The sequence below is a fragment of the Entelurus aequoreus genome, linkage group LG08, assembly GCF_033978785.1.
Source record: "Entelurus aequoreus isolate RoL-2023_Sb linkage group LG08, RoL_Eaeq_v1.1, whole genome shotgun sequence".
In the NCBI taxonomy this organism is placed as follows: domain Eukaryota; kingdom Metazoa; phylum Chordata; class Actinopteri; order Syngnathiformes; family Syngnathidae; genus Entelurus; species Entelurus aequoreus.
This window is the reverse complement of record NC_084738.1, coordinates 82,205,684-82,226,546: the sequence shown is the minus strand read 5'-3', so window position 1 is coordinate 82,226,546 and position 20,863 is coordinate 82,205,684. Positions and strand designations below refer to the sequence as shown.

The window sequence follows — 20,863 nt, the reverse complement described above, 5'->3', positions numbered from 1 at the left end:
TCAAGGAAAAGAGTTGACCGTTTTGGGTTTTTTTTTACCGTAAAATCCTGTTGTTTTAATGTTTTTTGTTTGTTTTTAAATGTTTTAGTGTCTTACTGTATATGGAAAGAAAACAGTACCGAAGTTGATTTTACAGTAAAAAAAACAAATTTAAGTTGTCAGTTTTTTTTCTTTTTCTTTTTTTTTTTTTTTTTTAGTGTCTTACTGTATATGAAAAAAACCCAGTACCGAAGTTGATTTTACAGTAAAAAAAACTAATTTAAGCTGTCAGGTTTTGTTTATGTTTTTTTTTCTTTTTAGTGTCTTACTGTATATGGAATAAAACAGTACCAAAGTTGATTTTACGGTAAAAAACTCAGTCGGCGGAATTTAAGGCTGTCACTTTGTTTTTTTAACCGTAAAATCTTGTTTTAATTGTTTGTTTTTTAATGTTTTTTAATGTTTTAGTGTCTTACTGTATATTGAATAAAACAGTACCAAAGTTGATTTTACGGTAAAAAAAAACCTCAGTCGGCGGAATTTAAGGCTGTCAGTTAGTTTTTTTAACCATAAAATCTTGTTTTAATTGGGTTTTTTTAATGTTTTAGTGTCTTACTGTATATGGAAAGAAAACAGTACCAAAGTTAATTTTACAGTTAAAAAAAAATAATTTAAGCTGTCAGATTTTTTTGTCTTTCTTTTTAGTGTCTTACTGTATATGAAAAAAAAACAGTACCAAAGTTGATTTTACGGTAAAAAACTCAGTCAGCGGAATTTAAGGCTGTCACTCTGTTTTTTTAACCGTAAAATCTTGTTTTAATTGTTTGTTTTTTAATGTTTTAGTGTCTTACTGTATATTGAATAAAACAGTACCAAAGTTGATTTTACGGTAAAAAAAAACCTCAGTCGGCGGAATTTAAGGCTGTCAGTTAGTTTTTTTAACCATAAAATCTTGTTTTAATTGGGTTTTTTTAATGTTTTAGTGTCTTACTGTATATGGAAAGAAAACAGTACCAAAGTTAATTTTACAGTTAAAAAAAAATAATTTAAGCTGTCAGATTTTTTTGTCTTTCTTTTTAGTGTCTTACTGTATATGAAAAAAAAACAGTACCAAAGTTGATTTTACGGTAAAAAACTCAGTCAGCGGAATTTAAGGCTGTCACTCTGTTTTTTTAACCGTAAAATCTTGTTTTAATGGGTTTTTTTTGTATGTTTTTTAATGTTTTAGTGTCTTACTGTATATGGAAAGAAAACAGTACCAAAGTAAAATTTACAGTTAAAAAAACAAATTTAAGCTGTCAGTTTTTTTTTCTTTATTTTTAGCGTCTTACTGTATATGGAAAAAAAACACTACCAAAGTTGATTTTACGGTAAAAAACTCAGTCAGCGGAATTTAAGGCTGTCAGTTTGTTTTTTTTAACCGTAAAATCTTGTTTTAATGGTGTTTTTTTGTTTGTTTTTTAATGATTTAGTCTCTTACTGTATATGGAAAAAAACAGTACCAAAGTTGATTTTACAGTAAAAAAATAATTGAAGCTGTCAGTTTTTGTTGTTGTTTTTTTTTTTTAGTGTCTTACTGTATATGAAAAAAAAAACAGTACCAAAGTTGATTTTACGGTAAAAATCTCAGTTGGCGGAATTTAAGGCTGTCAGTTGTTTTTTTTAAACCGTAAAATCTTGTTTTAATGGTGTTTTTTTGTTTGTTTTTTAATGTTTTAGTGTCTTACTGTATATGGGAAAAAAACAGTACCAAAGTTGATTTTACGGTAAAAAAAAAAAACTCAGTTGGCGGAATTTAAGGCTGTCAGTTTGTTTTTTTAACCGTAAAATCTTGTTTTAATGGTGTTTTTTTGTTTGTTTTTTAATGTTTTAGTGTCTTACTGTATATGGAAAAAAAACAGTACCAAAGTTGATTTTACGGTAAAAAAAAAAACTCAGTCGGCGTGATTTTAACCGTAAAATCTTTTGTCAATTTCACAGTCTACAATTTGATTGATAATTTGTTTTGAAATCATAAGTCAAGCAGATATTTATACAGTATGTATAAATGTAGGTACAGTATTTAACTTTATTTTAACAAAAAAAATATTTTTGCAATACATGATAATATAATATTTTGATTTTGATAATATTGAATTTTAAAATATATGTAATTGCATGCAGTACATGATTTTTAATGTCAAAAGGGAAAGAACAAATATATTTAAGCATTTTAGTAACGCATATTATTATCCAGGCTTTGGCGGGCCACATAAAATATTCCGGCGGGCCAGATTTGGCCCCCGGGGCCTTCAGTTTGACACCTGTGATGTGGTGGAATAGCCGTGCTATTTAGTTGAAGTTGGAATTGCCACAAAACACAATCCCGTCTGGCAGCTCAAGTGGCTAGTGCGCCTCTCCCCAGTTTGTCACGTTTCATGTGTCAGGTAAACCGTGACGAATGGGGCCGTATGAATGCCCTTCCTGCTGTAGCTTGATGCGGGGAGGCCTGTGAACTTGCGGGCAGCACTTGTTTCTCAGAGGACGAGTCTTGGAAGTAAACAAGCATGTTTATTATTGGGAGTGTTTGATTTCCAAGTCATGAGATCACATCCATCAGTATCATTCCCCTGCTCTCAATCATCTCTCCCATCGTTTAGGGCACAGATGCCCCGGGGGCCACATCCGGGCTGATAGGAAAAATCAGCCACTTTCAGCATTCCGGACTCTAACCAAGGGTAGAATGCTAAATGTGCTGAATGGTTAATGGGAGCCCATTAATGGGATGCATTCTGCCAGATGACCGCCAACAGTAGCAGTCGTTTTAATGTACACGACTAAAACCGACACCACTTTCGCTATTAAAACTTGTGTGTGCAAGATGATCAATGAAAGATGCATGATGCCATTATCATCGTGTTAAGCCTAGTGGTTAGAGTGTCCGCCCTGAGATGGGTAGGTCGTGAGTTCAAACCCCGGCCGAGTCATACCAAAGACTATAAAAATGGGAGCCATTACCTCCCTGCTTGGCACTCTGCATCAAGGCTTGGAATTGGGGGTTAAATCACCAAAAATGATTCCCGGGCGCGGCCAATGCTGCTGCTCACTGCTCTTCTCACCTCCCAGGGGGTGCTCAAGGGTGATGGGTCAAATGCAGAGAATAATTTCGCCACACCTCGTACAATCCTGGGTACTTTAACTTTAACTAGGGCAGTGTTTAACCCTCTAAACATGTCTGTTTCTCAGCTGCGGTCGCCTACGGGCTGCAGCGGTAATACCCTTTCCCGCCACTTGTGGCAGTAACGACAATCTCAAACGAAGAGAAGAAGTATGCGGCTAAAGCCATGGAGAAGTGTACAAATGATGACGAAAGTGATGGAGCTGTATTTTCATTTGCACTTTTAATTCTATATATTTATTGTTAATTTGTGAATGTATTATGTATCAGTTATTTATGAGTCCCTTCTCATGCAGTATATCTTATTAGTACTTGTTTTTCTATTCTAAGCCTCAGGTTTGTATGTAAAAAAATAAAATGCAAATGGTTTCATATCATTTGATAAGGTTGTAAACTGTAAGTAGGTTAGATATAATTATTTGATAAGAGGTTAAGGGAACTACAAAACCAAAAAGCAGTGAAGTTGTCACGTTGTGTAAATGGTAAATAAAAACAGAATACGATGATTTGCAAATCCTTTTCAACTTATATTCAATTGAATAGACTGCAAAGACAAGATATTTGACGTTTGAACTGGCAAACTTTGTTATTTTTCGCAAAATTTAGCTCATTTGGAATTTGATGCCTGCAACATGTTTCAAAAAAGCTGGCACAAGTGGCAAAAAAGACTGAGGAAGTCGAGGAATGCTCATCAAACACTTATTTGGAACATCCCACAGGTGAACAGGCTAATTGGGAACATGTGGGTGCCATGATTGGGTATAAAAGCAGCTTCCATGAAATGCTCAGTCATTCCCAAACAAGGATGGGGCGAGGGTCACCACTTTGTCAACAAATGCCTGACCAAATTGTTTTAAAACAGTTTAAAAACAAAATTTCTCAACCAGCTATTGCAAGGAATTTAAGGATTTCACCATCTACGCTCCATAATATCATCAAAAGGTTCAGAGAATCTGGAGAAATCACTGCACGTAAGCCATGATATTACGGACATTCGATCCCTCAGGCGGTACTGCATCAAAAAGCAACATCAGTGTGTAAAGGATATCACCAAATGGGCTCAGGAAAACTTCAGAAACCCACTGTCAGTAACTACAGTTGGTCGCTACATCTGTAAGTGCAAGTTAAAACTCTACTATGCAAAGCCAAAGCCATTTATCAACAACACCCAGAAACGCCGCCGGCTTCGCTGGGCCCGAGCTCATCTAGGATGGACTGATGCAAAGTGGAAAAGTGTTCTATGGTCTGACGAGTCCACATTTCAAATTGTTTTTGGAAACTGTGGACGTCGTGTCCTCCGGACCAAAGAGGAAAAGAACCATTCGGATTGTTCTAGGCGCAAAGTGTAAAAGCCAGCATGTGTGATGGTATGGGGGTGTATTAGTGCCCAAGACATGGGTAACTTACACATCTGTGAAGGCACCATTAATGCTGAAAGGTACATACAGGTTTTGGAGCAACATATGTTGCCATCCAAGCAACGTTACCATGGACGCCCCTGCTTATTTCAGCAAGACAATGCCAAGCCACGTGTTACATCAACATGGCTTCATAGTAAAAGAGTGCGGGTACTAGACTGGCCTGCCTGTAGTCCAGACCTGTCTCCCATTGAAAATGTGTGGCGCATTATGAAGCCTAAAATAGCACAACGGAGACCCCCGGACTGTTGAACAACTTAAGCTGTACATCAAGCAAGAATGGGAAAGAATTCCACCTGAAAAGCTTCAAAAATGTGTCTCCTCGGTTCCCAAACGTTTATTGAGTGTTGTTAAAAGGAAAGGCCATGTAACACAGTGGTAAAAATGCCCCTGTGACAACTTTTTTGCAATGTGTTGCTGCCATTAAATTCTAAGTTCATGATTATTTGCAAAAAACAATTGTTTCCCAGTGTGAACATTAAATATCTTGTCTTTGCAGTCCATTCAATTGAATATAAGTTGAAAAAAGTGTCTTGGGGGGGCCAATGTGTATGTGTGTATAAATTATATGTACACATTTAGACGTAAAAATCTGCGTGTTGGGGTCCCTTTTTTTCAGGAACACTAATACCAAAAGTCACAATGTCCGATACAGTTCTAAAAAAGTTATGACAGACCACCTCAGAAAACCAGAATAGGATTTTACATTTTTTTTTACTGAATGAGACACCCAAAATGTAAATGAAAATAAAGAAAGTGGGATTTACAATATTAACTATGAACAACAAAACATTGAATATTAACAACATATGAACATCTTTTACTGCTCAGACCAGCTCCTCCATAGTTGTGTATCTTTTATAATCAAGCAAAACGCAACAAAAATGTAAAAAAAACCCCAGCAAAATATGAATGCAAAGTGTAATAATAAACACCTACAATATGATATATTTAGAGATGTCCGATAATATCGGACTGCCGATATTATCGGCCGATAAATGCTTTAAAAAATATATCGGAAATTATCGGTATCGGTTTCAAAAAGTAAAATGTATGACTTTTTAAAACGCCGCTGTGTACACGGACGTAGGGAGAAGGACAGAGCGCCAATAAACCTTAAAGGCACTGCCTTTGCGTGCCGGCCCAATCACATAATATCTACGGCTTTTCACACGCACAAGTGAATGCAAGGCATACTTGGTCAACAGCCATACAGGTCACACTGAGGGTGACCGTATAAACAACTTTAACACTGTTACAAATACGCGCCACACTGTGAACCCACACCAAACAAGAATGACAAAACACATTTCGGGAGAACTTCCGCACGGTAAAACCACATAAACACAACAGAACAAATACCCAGAACCCCTTGCAGCACTAACTCTTCCGGGACGCTACAATATAATAATAATAATAATGAAAAACATTTGTAATGCACTTTACATATGTTAAAATCTCAAAGCGCTACAAAGTATTAAAAAAATAAAAATAAATGAATAAATTAATTAAAATAAATTAATAAATTGTAAAAAAAATATTACAATAAATATATATACACCCCCTGCCCCCGCTACCTCCTACCCCGCCCACCTCAACCTCCTCCAGGGAGAGCATGTCCCAAATTCCAAGCTGCTGTTTTGAGGCATGTTAAAAAAAAAATGCACTTTGTGACTTCAATAATAAATATGGCAGTGCCATGTTGGCACTTTTTTCCATAACTTGAGTTGATTTATTTTGGAAAACCTTGTTACATTGTTTAATGCATCCAGCGGGGCATCACAACAAAATTAGGCATAATAATGTGTTCATTCCACGACTGTATATATCGGTATCGGTTGATATCGGAATCGGTAATTAATAGTTGGAATATCGGATATTGGCAAAAAAGCCATTATCGGACATCAGGGTTTCCCACACATTCATTTATTTGTGGCGGCCCGCCACGAAAGAATTATGTCCGCCACAAATAAAAATAAATAAAGGCAAATCATATAGTTGATGTAGATGCCCATATCGGCTGTTCAGATTTACTTTACAAAAGAGAAGTGTAGGATACTTCTCTTGTTGCCTTATTTGTATTTGACTTTATTAAATGTATTTATATTACAAACACAACATGTGTATATAACAAAGGGTGCAAAGTCTGCAGGCAGTAGGAAACACATGGTTAAGTGTAGGGAGTAAAACTGATGGCAGTCTAAAGTTCAAGATTTTTGGAGCTCTTTGTTCAGTGGATCAGATGTTTGATGAAGCTCTGTGTCTATCTACCACCACTACTGTTTTCTGTTTATTTGTTACTGACTGTGGCAGGACACCTCTGCCTCTGTTTCACTTTATGTTGCTGGTAAATAATATGGTTGTAGTAGTAGGCTAAAGTTAAATTATTTAGTATGCACTAATTAAAGGGGCAGAGCTTTGAGACATTATAGCTTTTATATTTTATAAGATATATTTTTTGTAAGAACCACAATTAATAATTATATTTAAGTGAATAACTTATTGTTCAAATCTGTATATAAATATGTACATAAAGTGTTGTAATTATATTGTCAAATGGATGGACGTTTAAAACAAAACTGTTATTATCAATTAGTAAGTATACATTTTTTTAGCCTTTTTAGAGAAAATCAAATCACTGTAGTAAATTATGCAAATTACTCGATGATGTCATGGTAACCACGCCCATAGCCACGCCCCCACCGCCACAGGTATCTTGGCAGTTTATGGGAAACACTGGACATCTCTAGATATATCCATCCATCCATTTTCTACCGCTTATTCCCTTCGGGGTCGGGGAGGGGGGGTTGCTGGAGCCTATCTCAGCTACAATCGGGCGGAAGGCGGGGTACACCCTGGACAAGTCGCCACCTCATCACAGGGCGTCTAGATATATTATCATGTAAAAATCTGCTTTAGCATCTGTTTCTGACCCGTGTTTGTTTACCTCCTATAACACCCACAAGTGCAGATTTCAACCATTGAAATACTTTCTATAGTTTACGCTCATTTAAACACAGCAGCACGTCATAATGGCGGCGACAGTTTTGACGATTCAATGCTTCCCCGTGCTCCCGCAGGATGATCCGTGCCACCAAGCCCTCGGAGAACACGGTCATCCTCGCCATCGTGCCGCCCACGTGAGTCGCCGCTCGGCCCGACCCGACTCGCCGTCTCCAGAAAGCCCCTTTAATGCTTGTTTCCTCCCGTCTTCTCGCAGGCCGCCCGACCAGGACGAGCCTTCGGTCCTCCCGCTGCTCTGTGCCGGATTCAGCCGAGTACGTAAACGCACCCGCACTCGGCCGCATGCAAGCGCAACAATCTGAACTCTTGTCGCCAGAGGTTCGTGGAGAGCGCCAGCGTGTCGGCCTGCTACAACCAGCTGCTGCAGCTGGAACACGGGGAAGTGCGCTGCCGGTTCAAACTCAGGTACCGCCGCCCCCCCCTTCGGTCCGCGAGCCCCCCGGTCCTCACTGTGGCCCTCTTTCCCGCTCCGGCAGGGCCTGCAACGCGGTGTTCGCGGCGCTGGAGAAGTGCCAGGAGGCTGTGGAGATCACGAGTGAAGACCACGTGGTGCAGGTAGGGGAGGAACACTTTCCTGTCTGAGCACACTTCATCCTCAGTGGCCTTGTGGTTAGAGTGTCTGCCCTGAGGTCAGTAGGTCGTGAGTTCAAACCCCGGCCGAGTCATACCAAAGACTATAAAAATGGGACCCGTTACCTCCCTGCTTGGCACTAAGCATCAAGGGTTGGAATTGGGGGGTTAAATCACCAAAAATCATCCCCGGGCGTGGCCACCGCTGCTGCTCACTGCTCCCCTCACCTCCCAGGGGGTGAACAAGGGCATGGGTCAAATGCAGAGGACAAATTCTAATGACCTAATCATTGGTACTTTAACTTAAAATTCTTATCACCGAGGCCAGGGACACGTTGGTGCTAAAAAAAATGTCATCTGTCAATCATTTATTGACATTTTACGTGCGCTTATTCATGCAAAACGGAGCCACCAAAACACAGGTGTCAAAGTCAAGGCCCAGGGGCCAGATGTGGCTCGCCACTTCATTTTATATGGCCCTGGAAATGATATGTTTCAATAAAGTACTGTAGCTTTTCTTACTAAATGTATTCTTTCTCTCTATTTTGGGAGAAAAAAAATATGTACGCAATGTAATTGCAAATGATGTTCACTTAAATATTGTCTAATTATGCAAAAATATATTATAAAACATTCCAAAAAAAATTTAAATATAAATAAATACTAATAATGATGATTTCACAGCAAGTTATCCATCAAATTGTGCAATGTAAAAGTAGCAATAGATTTCATTTACTGTGGTTTTTACAGCATTTTTCTCTAAATGAAAAAAACAGTACTTTTTTACTGTAATATTCTACACTTGTTGATTTGTGGTAAAAAAGTAAAAAATTATTTACAGTAATAAAACAAATGTACGTTTTACAGTAAAATTCTGGCAACTGAGCTGCCTTTTTTTTTTTTTTTTTTTTTTTTTACCATAAAAACAGCAGTAGTGTTTCTCCATTTACAGTAATATACACTACATTTTGAGGTGAAATTATTGCAACTTACCATTTTACAGTGTTTCCCATAACCTGCCAAGATACCTGTGGCGGTGGGGGCGTGGCTATGGGCGTGGTCACCATGACATTATCGAGTAATTTGCATAATTTACTACAATGATATGATTTTCTCTAAAAAGTCTCAAAAAATGTATACTTACTAATTAATAATAACAGTTTTGTTTTAAACGTCCATCCATCAATCCATCCATCCATCAATTTTACAATATAATTACAACACTTTATGTACATATTTATATACAGATTTGAACAATAAGTTATTCACTGAAATATATTTATTAATTGTGGTTCTTACAAAAAATATATCTTATAAAATATAAAAGCTAAAATGTCTCTTAAAGCTCTGCCCCTTTAATTAGTGCATACTAAATAATTTAACTTTAGCCTACTACTACAACCAAATTATTTACCAGCAACATAAAGTGAAACAGAGGCAGAGGTGTCCTGCCACAGTCAGTAACAAATAAACAGAAAACAGTAGTGGTCAAAGGCAACAAGAGAAGTATCCTACACTTCTCTTTTGTAAAGTAAATCGGAACAGCCGATATGGGCATCTACATCAACTATATGATTTGCCTGAGAAGCTGGACAGGACAAAAAAAATAAAAAAATAAAAAAAATAATCTATTTGTGGCGGACGTAATTCTTTCGTGGCGGGCCACCACAAATAAATGAATGTGTGGGAAACACTGATTTTAGTTTTTAAAAAATCTACTAATAAAATGCATCAACATTTGCATTTCAAAATATAGATAAAAAAAAACAAAGAAATTGGTAGAAAAATGTTTAGTTTTTTTAAGACAATAATTCGCCATCTTCTTAATTTTATATGAATTTTTAGATGTAATACATTTTAAGGCTTCCTCGTTAGGAAGCCTGAAATATTGCCAACATTTCAATAAAAACAATTCTGGGCTCCTTCACCTAGATCACAGGTGTCAAACTCAAGGCCCGGGGGCCAGATGTGGCCCGCCACTTCATTTTATTTGGCCCTGGAAATAATATGTATCAATAAAGTACTGTAACTTTTCTCACTAAATGTATTCTTTCTTTCTATTTTGGGAGGGAAAAAAATAGATGTACTCCGTGTAATCGCAAATGATGTTCACTTAAATATTGTCTAATTATGCAAGAATATATGATCAAACATTCAAACCATTTTTTAAATAGAAATAAATACTAATAATAATGATTTCACAGCAAGTTATCCATCAAATTGTGCAATGTAAAAGTAGCAATAGATTTCATGGTCAAATTGTGGTTATTACAGCATTTTTCTGTAAATAAAAAACTTTTTTTTACTGTAATAAACTGTGGTGCTGTTTTGGCATTTACAGTAATACACCGAAAAATATACACTTGTTGATTTGTGGTAAAAAAATATATATAAAAAAACTAGTAAAAAGAAAATTCTGTAAAATTACTTTTTTTTTTTACAGTAATAAAACAAATGTGCATTTTACAGTAAAATTCTGGCAACTGAGCTTCCTTTTTTTTTTTTTTTTTTTTTACCATTCAAACAGCAGTACTGTTTCTCCATTTACAGTAATATACACTACATTTGGAGGTGAAATTATTGCAACTTACCGTATTTTTTTTTACATTTTAGTTTAAAAAAAATTAACTAATAAAATGCATACAAAAATTGTAAATCACGTTGTCCTTATGGGGTATTGTGTGTAGAATTTTGCGGACAAAAAGTGTGTTTGATAATATACTTTTGCATAATTAGACAATATTTAAGTTAAAATCATTTGCGATGACATGGAGTACATATGTTTTTTCTCCCAAAATAGAGAGAAAAAATACATTTAGTAAGAAAAGTTACAGTACTTTATTGATACATGTTATTTCCAGGAAGGCCAAATAAAATGAAGTAGCGGGCCACATCTGGCCCCCGGGCCTTGACTTTGACAACTGTGGGTTAAGAGAAGAAGCAAATTGCATAAATGATGTTTTTTCAGGGCCAATACTGATCATTACTAGTCCTAGAGAGCAATATTTGGAGCCGATTCTCATATTTACACCTTTATTACGTGTCTAAGAGGAGCATCAACATTTGCATTTCAAAATATATAAAAAAAAGAAAAATAAATTGGTAGAAAAATGTTTAGTTTTTTTAACAACACAATAATTTGCCATCTTCTCAATTTTATGAGTTTTTAGATTTGATACATTGTACGGTTTCCTCGTTAGGAAGCCTGAAATATTGCCAACATTTCAATAAAAACAATTCTGGGCTCCTTCACCTAGATCACAGGTGTCAAACTCACGGCCCGGGGGCCAGATGTGGCCCGCCACTTCATTTTATTTGCCATTTGGAAATAATATATATCACTTTATAACTTTTCTTACTAAATGTATTCTTTCTTACTATTTTGGGAGAAAAAAACATATATGTACTCAATTATGTTCACTTAAATATTGTCTAATCATGCAAAAATATATTATCAAACCATTTTTAAAATGGAAATAAATACTACTAATAATGATTTCACAGTAAGTTATCCATCAAATTGTGCAATGTAAAAATAGCAATATATTTCATGGTCAAATTGTGAAATTTACTGTGGTTTTTACAGCATTTTTCTCGAAATGAAAAAAACTGTACTTTTTTTACTGTAATAAACTGTGGTGCCGTTTTGGCATTTACAGTAACACACCGAAAAATCTACACTTGTTGATTTGTGGTAAAAAATAAATTAAATAAACAAACTAGTAAAAAAATGTACTGTAAAATTGCAGGTTTTTTATTTATTTACAGTAATAAAAATATTGCCAACATTTCAATAAAAACAATTCTGGGCTCCTTCACCTAGATCACAGGTGTCAAACTCAAGGCCCGGGGGCCAGATGTGGCCCGCCACTTCATTTTATTTGCCATTTGGAAATAATATATATCACTTTATAACTTTTCTTACTAAATGTATTCTTTCTTTCTATTTTGGGAGAAAGAAAAAAAAGTACTCCAAATAATCACAAATGATGTTCACTTAAATATTGTCTAATTATGCAAAAATATATTATCAAACCATTTTTAAAATAGAAATAAATACTAATAATAATGATGTCACAGCAAGTTATCCATCAAATTGTGCAATGTAAAAGTAGCAATAGATTTCATGGTCAAATTGTGAAATTTACTGTGGTTTTTACAGCATTTTTCTCGAAATGAAAAAAAAAGTACTTTTTTTACTGTAATAAACTGTGGTGCCGTTTTGGCATTTACAGTAACACACCGAAAAATCTACACTTGTTGATTTGTGGTAAAAAATAAATTAAATAAACAAACTAGTAAAAAAATGTACTGTAAAATTGCAGGTTTTTTTTTTATTTACAGTAATAAAAATATTGCCAACATTTCAATAAAAACAATTCTGAGCTCCTTCACCTAGATCACAGGTGTCAAACTCAAGGCCCGGGGGCCAGATGTGGCCCGCCACTTCATTTTATTTGCCATTTGGAAATAATATATATCACTCTATAACTTTTCTTACTAAATGTATTCTTTCTTTCTATTTTGGGAGAAAGAAAAAAAAAGTACTCAAAATAATCACAAATGATGTTCACTTAAATATTGTCTAATTATGCAAAAATATATTATCAAACCATTTTTAAAATAGAAATAAATACTAATAATAATGATGTCACAGCAAGTTATCCATCAAATTGTGCAATGTAAAAGTAGCAATAGATTTCATGGTCAAATTGTGAAATTTACTGTGGTTTTTACAGCATTTTTCTCGAAATGAAAAAAAATGTACTTTTTTTACTGTAATAAACTGTGGTGCCGTTTTGGCATTTACAGTAATACACCGAAAAATCTACACTTGTTGATTTGTGGTAAAAAAAACAAAACAAAAAAAACAACAACAACAAACTAATAAAACAATGTACTGTAAAATTGCAGGTTTTTTTTTTTTTTACAGTAATAAAAATATTGCCAACATTTCAATAACAACAATTCTGGGCTCCTTCACCTAGATCACAGGTGTTAAACTGCAAATTTGTGAAAAATAAAAAAAACTAAGAAATGGCTCGCTTTTTTCGTTGTGTCTTTCTGTATGCACTGTGGCTGTGGGCGACGCCTCGGTGCCAACGTCTATGCATTTGTTTGCACTCGCCATGCATTTTTGACCCTCTAATACGCTGCCAGCACTCATTTCAGTCCCGAAATGGCGGTTCCTGTTTCGCAAAGCCTCTTTCATAGTGACGTGCGACTCCCAAAAGGAAAGATGAAACGCCGCCGTGGCAATGCGAAAGTGTTCAAAGCTGTGATTGGTCGGATTTTTGGTAAGCCGGGTGATTTCTGATGGCCATGAAATTGACGCGAGCCAAGAGAAACGACCGTTCTAGTCCCAAGTCTGCTTGATGGCACTAGCCGCACTCCTTGTTTACAATGTTTGTGTTGGCAGTACGTCAACCCCGCCTATGAGCGGATGATGGGCTACCACAAGGGGGAGCTGCTGGGGAAGGAGCTGCCCAAGGGCGACAAGAACCGAGCAGAGGACACGGTCAACACCTGCGTTCAACAAGGAAAGGTGAGTCAGGGCCTCTGCAGGAAGTGGGCGGGGCTTGACGCTGTGGTGTCTGTGAAGGAGTGGCAGGGGGTTTATTACGGCAGGAAGAAGTCGGGCGACAGCATCCAGCAGCACGTCAACATCACGCCCGTCATGGGCCAAGGAGGGTGAGGCGGCAGCGAAGGACGCGGGTGAGACGCAACGTCTGACAGATGTGCTTCTTCTCCACAGGAAGATCCGACACTTGGTGGCCATCAGGAGAGCTCACGTGGACAACAACCATCAAGTCAGTCTCAACTTGTTGCTTTTCTTCATTTGTGTGGAAGACCCTTTTCCCTACTAAATATACCCCAACCATGAGTCGTAAATGTCAGATGGAAAGTCCAAATTATGAGATGACAAGTCCAAACGATAAGATAAGACAGGTGAAATTGTGAGATTAAAAAAATATATTAATTATGAAATAAGTCAAAATTATTGGATACATTGTAATTATGAGATTAAAAAGTCATTATTATGAGATAAAAAGTCATTATTATGAGATAAAAAGTCATTATGAGATAAAAAAGTGGTAATTATGACATAAAAAGTCATTATTATGTGATAAAAAGTGATAATTATGAGATAAAAAGTGATAAATATAAAATAAAAAGTGATAATGAGATAAAGTCATTATTATGAGATAAAAAGTCATTATTTTGAGATAAAAAGTCATTATTATGAGATAAAAAGTGATAATTATAAAATAAAAAGTGATAATGAGATAAAAAGTCATTATTGTGAGATAAAAAGTCTTTATTATGAGATAAAAAGTGATCATTATAAAATAAAAAGTGATATTGAGATAAAAAGTAATTATTATGAGATAAAAAGTCATAATTATGAGATGAAAAGTGATAATTATGAGCTAAGAAGTCATAATTATGAGATAAAAAGTCATTATTATGAGATAAAAAGTGATAATTATGAGATAAAAAGTCATTATTATAAGATAAAAAGTGATAATGAGAAAAAAAAGTCATTATTATGAGATTAAAAAGTCATTATTATAAGCTAAAAAGTCATAATTATGAGATGAAAAGTCATAATTATGAGATGAAAAGTGATAATTATGAGCTAAGAAGTCATTATTATGAGATAAAAAGTGATAATTATGAAATAAAAAGTCATCATTATAAGATAAAAAGTGATAATGAGATAAAAAGTCATTATTATGAGATAAAAAGTGATAATTATGAGATAAAAAGTCATTATTATAAGATAAAAAGTGATAATGAGATAAAAAGTCATTATTATGAGATAAAAAGTCATTATAAGATAAAAAGTCATAATTATGAGATGAAAAGTCATAATTATGAGATGAAAAGTGATAATTATGAGCTAAGAAGTCATAATTATGAGCTAAGAAGTCATAATTATGAGATAAAAAGTCATAATTATGAGATAAAAAGTCATAATTATGAGATAAAAAGTCATAATTATGAGATAAAAAGTCATTATTATGAGATAGAAAGTCATAATTATGAGAAAGAGTCATTACAAACTAAAAAGTTGTAATTTTGAGATAAAACTCAAAATTATGAGATAACGTCATAATTATGAGATAAAATGTCATAGTTATGAGATAAAAAAGTCTAAATTATAAGACAATAAAGTCAAAATTATGAGATAAAATGTCATTATTACGAGACAAAGTCGAAATTATGGGATAAAAAGTCATAATTATGAGATAAAAAGTCGAAATTATAAGACAATAAAGTAAACATTATAAGATAAAATTTCATAATTACGAGATAAAAAGTCATAATTACGAACTAAAAAGTCGTAATTTTGAGATAAAAGTGAAAATTATGAGATAAAGTCGAAATTATGAGATAAAATCTCATAATTATGAGATAAAGTGAAAATTATGAGATACAAATTCATAATTACGAACTAAAAAGTCGTAATTTTGAGATAAAAGTGAAAATTATGAGATAAAGTCGAAATTATGAGATAAAATCTCATAATTATGAGATAAAGTGAAAATTATGAGATACAAATTCATAATTACGAACTAAAAAGTCGTAATTTTGAGATAAAAGTGAAAATTATGAGATAAAGTCGAAATTATGAGATGAAATGTCACAATTCTGAGATAGCCATAATTTTGAGATGAAGTCGAAATTATGAGATAAAAAGTCATTATTATGAGATAAAAAGTCATGAGATAAAAAGTGATAATTATGAGATAAAACTTTATAATTATGAGATAAAAAGTCATAATTATGAGATAAAAATTCATTACAAACTAAAAAGTTGTAATTTTGAGATAAAACTCAAAATTATGAGATAACGTCATAATTATGAGATACAATTTCATAATTATGAGATAAAAAGTCTGAATCATAAGACAATAAAGTCAAAATTATGAGATTAAATGTCATAATTACGAGATAAAGTCGAAATTATGAGGTAAAAAGTCATAATAATGAACTAAGAAGTCATAATTTTGAGATCAAGTCTTAATTATGAGATAAAGTCGAAATTATGAGATAAAAAGTCATAATTATAAAACAATTAAGTCAAAATTATGAAATGTCATAATTCTGAGATTAAGTCGAAATTATAAGACAATAAAGTCAACATTATGAGATAAAATGTCATAATTACGAGATAAAGTCGAAATTACGAGATAAAAAGTCATAATTACGAACTAAAAAGTTGTAATTTTGAGATAAAAGTGAAAATTATGAGATAAAGTCGAAATTATGAGATCAAATCTCATAATTATGAGATAAAGTCAAAATTACGAGATAATAATTCATAATTACAAACTACAAAGTCGTAATTTTGAGATAAAAGTGAAAATTCTGAGATAAAGTCGAAATTATGAGATAAAATGTCATAATTACGAGATAAATTATTGTTGGTGAGGATCTGGATAAAGGAGTGAGTTAATAGTGGGACAGACAACGGCCAATCCAGTGTCTCAGCCGGGCTCCAGTCCAGTTCCGTCACGCCGTGCTAAGCTCGGGCTAAGCGCGGGGATACGGGCTAGCGTCCAGGCTATTTGTGCACATGAAAGAGGCGCTAGCTCTCTCCCCTCCTGTGTGTGTATCTAAGAAAATAAACATAAGGTGAGTCAGCCTTTCGCATTCCGCTGCCAAATGGTTTCCATTCCTGCTGGTCATCACATTCCCCACACAGAGATCTGCTTTTGGACAATTATTCCTGACAGGTTCAAACACTGATGACATCTATTAAACAAGACAAGAAGCAAAGAATCAAACAGAGACAGAATTCAATTTGGACACAATATTGAGGAGAGTCGTCTTTACACTGTACCCTTTACAGTAACTTAGCCTCCTTCTTTTATTTTGGACCCTCCCTGACCACCTGGCTGTTTCCAAAGGACAAAGGTCGCAAAAAAGTTCACAGAAAAGGTCAGTTCAAAAAGAGTTCCATAAAATAGTTCTAAAATAGTTCGTAAAATACTTGAAAAAGAGGTCCATAAAATAGTTCAAAAAGAGTTCGTAAAATAGTTCAAAAAGAGGTCCCTAAAATAGTTCAAAAAGAGTTTGTAAAATAGTTCAAAAAGAGTTCGTCTGGAAATTGGGCAGAACTCAGCCTCCTTCTTTTATTTTGGACCCTCCCCGACCACCTGGCTGTTTCCAAAGGACAAAGGTCGCAAAAAAGTTCACAGAAAAGGTCAGTTCAAAAAGAGTTCCATAAAATAGTTCTAAAATAGTTCGTAAAATACTTGAAAAAGAGGTCCATAAAATAGTTCAAAAAGAGTTCGTAAAATAGTTCAAAAAGAGCTCCCTAAAATAGTTCAAAAAGAGTTCGTAAAATAGTTCAAAAAGAGCTCCCTAAAATAGTTCAAAAAGAGTTTGTCTGGAAATTGGGCAGAACTTAGCCTCCTTCTTTTATTTTGGACCCTCCCCGACCACCTGGCTGTTTCCAAAGGACAAAGGTCGCAAAAAAGTTCACAGAAAAGGTCAGTTCAAAAAGAGTTCCATAAAATAGTTCTAAAATAGTTCGTAAAATACTTAAAAAAGAGGTCCATAAAATTGTTCAAAAAGAGTCCGTAAAATAGTTCAAAAAGAGGTCCCTAAAATAGTTCAAAAAGAGTTCGTAAAATAGTTCAAAAAGAGGTCCCTAAAATAGTTCAAAAAGAGTTCGTAAAATAGTTCAAAAAGAGGTCCCTAAAATAGTTCAAAAAGAGTTCGTCTGGAAATTGGGCAGAACTTAGCCTCCTTCTTTTATTTTGGACCCTCCCCGACCACCTGGCTGTTTCCAAAGGACAAAGGTCGCAAAAAAGTTCACAGAAAAGGTCAGTTCAAAAAGAGATCCATAAAATAGTTCTAAAATAGTTCGTAAAATACTTCAAAAAGAGGTCCATAAAATAGTTCAAAAAGAGTTCGTAAAATAGTTCAAAAAGAGGTCCCTAAAATAGTTCAAAAAGAGTTCGTAAAATAGTTCAAAAAGAGGTCCCTAAAATAGTTCAAAAAGAGTTCGTCTGGAAATTGGGCAGAACTTAGCCTCCTTCTTTTATTTTGGACCCTCCCCGACCACCTGGCTGTTTCCAAAGGACAAAGGTCGCAAAAAAGTTCACAGAAAAGGTCAGTTCAAAAAGAGTTCCATAAAATAGTTCTAAAATAGTTCGTAAAATACTTGAAAAAGAGGTCCATAAAATAGTTCAAAAAGAGTTCGTAAAATAGTTCAAAAAGAGGTCCCTAAAATAGTTCAAAAAGAGTTTGTCTGGAAATTGGGCAGAACTTAGCCTTCTTCTTTTATTTTGGACCCTCCCCGACCACCTGGCTGTTTCCAAAGGACAAAGGTCGCAAAAAAGTTCACAGAAAAGGTCAGTTCAAAAAGAGTTCCATAAAATAGTTCTAAAATAGTTCGTAAAATACTTCAAAAAGAGGTCCATAAAATAGTTCAAAAAGAGTTCGTAAAATACTTCAAAAAGAGGTCCCTAAAATAGTTCAAAAGGAGTTCGTCTGGAAATTGGGCAGATCCTGCCATCTGTCCGCTTTGAAGTCCTTGGGTTAGAACAATATCTTTCTGTTGATTACCATACATGAGAGAAAACAGAAAAGCCTTCATGTGGCTTTCCCCCTGACACAGTGGAGTTTTACCAGCCTTCTTCTTGGTAGGTTTCAAAGACACCTTTTGTCTTCTTGCTAGGAACTCATTTCAACGCAAAGTTTTTTGTGATAGTTTAGAAAGAATCAATCTGACAGTCACCTTCTTTCCTTCTCTCAATTGCTCTGCTTTTTTTTGTCAGGTGCACAAACTCCTCAAGGAAGACAGAAGTTGTTTGGACTCTTCTCACTCAGGTAAGTCTTCTTTTCACTCCGACTTGTTTGAGCCACTGCTTGCTAATCTCGAGTCGCTGGTTGCTACTCACTAGTCGCTGGTAGCTACTCACTTAATCGCTGGTAGCTACTCACTTAATCGCTGGTCGCTACTCACTGGTCACTACGGGCTATTTGCTGGTCACTGGTTGTTACTCACTGATCGCTGCTTGTTAGTTGCTACTTGGTACTTGCTGGTCACTAGTCACTACTTGCTAGTCGGTGGTTGCTACACACTGGTTGCTAGTGGCTATTTTGCTGCTCACTAGTTGCTACTTTTTAGTCGCTACTTGCTGGTTGGTACTTGCTGGTCAGTATTGGCTATTTGCTGGTCACTGGTCGTTACTCACTGATCGCTACTTGTTAGTTGCTACCCATTGGTTGCTAGTGGCTAGTCGCTGGTCACTAAATGCTAGTCACTACTTGCTAGTCGCCGGTAGATACTAGCTTGTCGCTATTAGCTGGTCAATAGTCTCTACTTGCTAGTCGGTGGTCGCTACCGGCTGGTTGCTATTCAATAGTCACTGGTCGCTACTTGCTAGTCGCTGGTAGCTACTCGCTGGTCACTACTGGCTATTTTGCTGGTCACTGGTTGCTACTTGTTAGTCGCTACATGCTGGTCACTACTGGCTACTTGCTGGTCACTGGTCGCTACTCACTGATTGCTACTTGTTAGTTGCTACTTGCTGGTTGGTACTTGCTGGTCACTAGTCACTACTTGCTAGTCAGTGGTCGCTACCCACTGGTTGCTAGTGGCTAGTTGTTGGTCACTACTTGCCAGTCGCCGGTAGTTACTGGCTGGTCGCTAGTCTCCACTTGCTAGTCGGTGGTCGCTACTCGCTGGTTGCTATTCACTAGTCTCTACTTGTTAGTCACTTGTAGCTACTCGCTGGTCACTACTGGCTATTTTTCTGGTCACTGGTTGCTACTCACTGATCGCTACTTGTTAATCACTACTTGCTGGTTGGTACTTGCTGATCACTACTCACTACTTGCTAGTCACCGGTAGCTACTAGCTGGTCGCTAGTCTCTACTTTGCTAGTCGGTGGTTGCTACCCGCTGGTTGCTATGCACTAGTCGCTGGTCACTACTGGCTATTTGCTGGTCACTACTTATTAGTCGCTACTTGTTAGTTGCTACTTGCTGATTGGTACTTGTTGGTCAGTAGTCACTACTTGCTAGTCGGTGCTCGCTATCCACTGGTTGCTAGAGGCTAGTCGTTGGTCAATAGTTGCTAGTCAATACTTGGTAGTTGCCGGAGATACTAGCTGGTCGCTACTAGCTGGTCGCTAGTCTCTACTTGCTAGTCGGTGGTCGCTACCTGCTGGTTGCTATTCACTAGTCGCTGGTCCTTAATTGCTAGTCGCTGGTAGCTACTCGCTGGTCACTACTGGTTATTGGCCTCTCACTGGTCGCTACTTGTTAGTCGCTACCCGCTGGTTGCTACTCACTAGTCGCTGGTAGCTACTCGCTGGTCACTGCTGGCTATTGGACTCTTGCTCGTCGCTACTTGTTAGTCGCTACCCACTGGTTGCTGGTCGCTAGTCGCTAGTCACTACTGGCTATTTGATGGTCGCTAGTTGCTACTCGCTATTTGCTGGCCACTGGTCGCTACTTGTTTGTCGCTACTTGTTAGTTGCTACTTGCTGGTTGGTACTTGCTGGTCACTAGTCACTACTTGCTAGTCGGTTGGCGCTACCCACTGGTTGCTAGTGGCTAGTCGCTGGTCACTACTTGCTAGTCAATCAATCAATCAATCAATGTTTATTTATATAGCCCTAAATCACAAGTGTCTCAAAGGGCTAGTCGCCGGTAGCTACTGGCTGGTCGCTAGTCTCTACTTGCTAGT

General features: G+C 36.0%; 1 protein-coding gene across 3 annotated transcripts in view; it reads left to right on the top strand.

Moving 5' to 3' along the window:
• Positions 1-20,863, top strand: part of pde8b (phosphodiesterase 8B) — a 62,597-nt gene that overhangs the window by 17,740 nt on the left and 23,994 nt on the right. For 2 of the 3 annotated variants that reach the window (XR_009827131.1, XM_062057421.1), the window contains exons 4-10: positions 7,635-7,694; positions 7,775-7,832; positions 7,895-7,983; positions 8,055-8,133; positions 13,568-13,839; positions 13,904-13,958; positions 18,945-18,996. Coding sequence is in view for 2 of the 3 variants with exons in the window: in XM_062057421.1 (XP_061913405.1) it covers positions 7,635-7,694; positions 7,775-7,832; positions 7,895-7,983; positions 8,055-8,133; positions 13,568-13,839; positions 13,904-13,958; positions 18,945-18,996 (665 nt within the window). In the remaining variant the exon portion in view is untranslated. The remainder of the gene's footprint in view (positions 1-7,634; positions 7,695-7,774; positions 7,833-7,894; positions 7,984-8,054; positions 8,134-13,567; positions 13,840-13,903; positions 13,959-18,944; positions 18,997-20,863) is intronic. The other variant, XM_062057422.1, reaches the window with a different exon arrangement.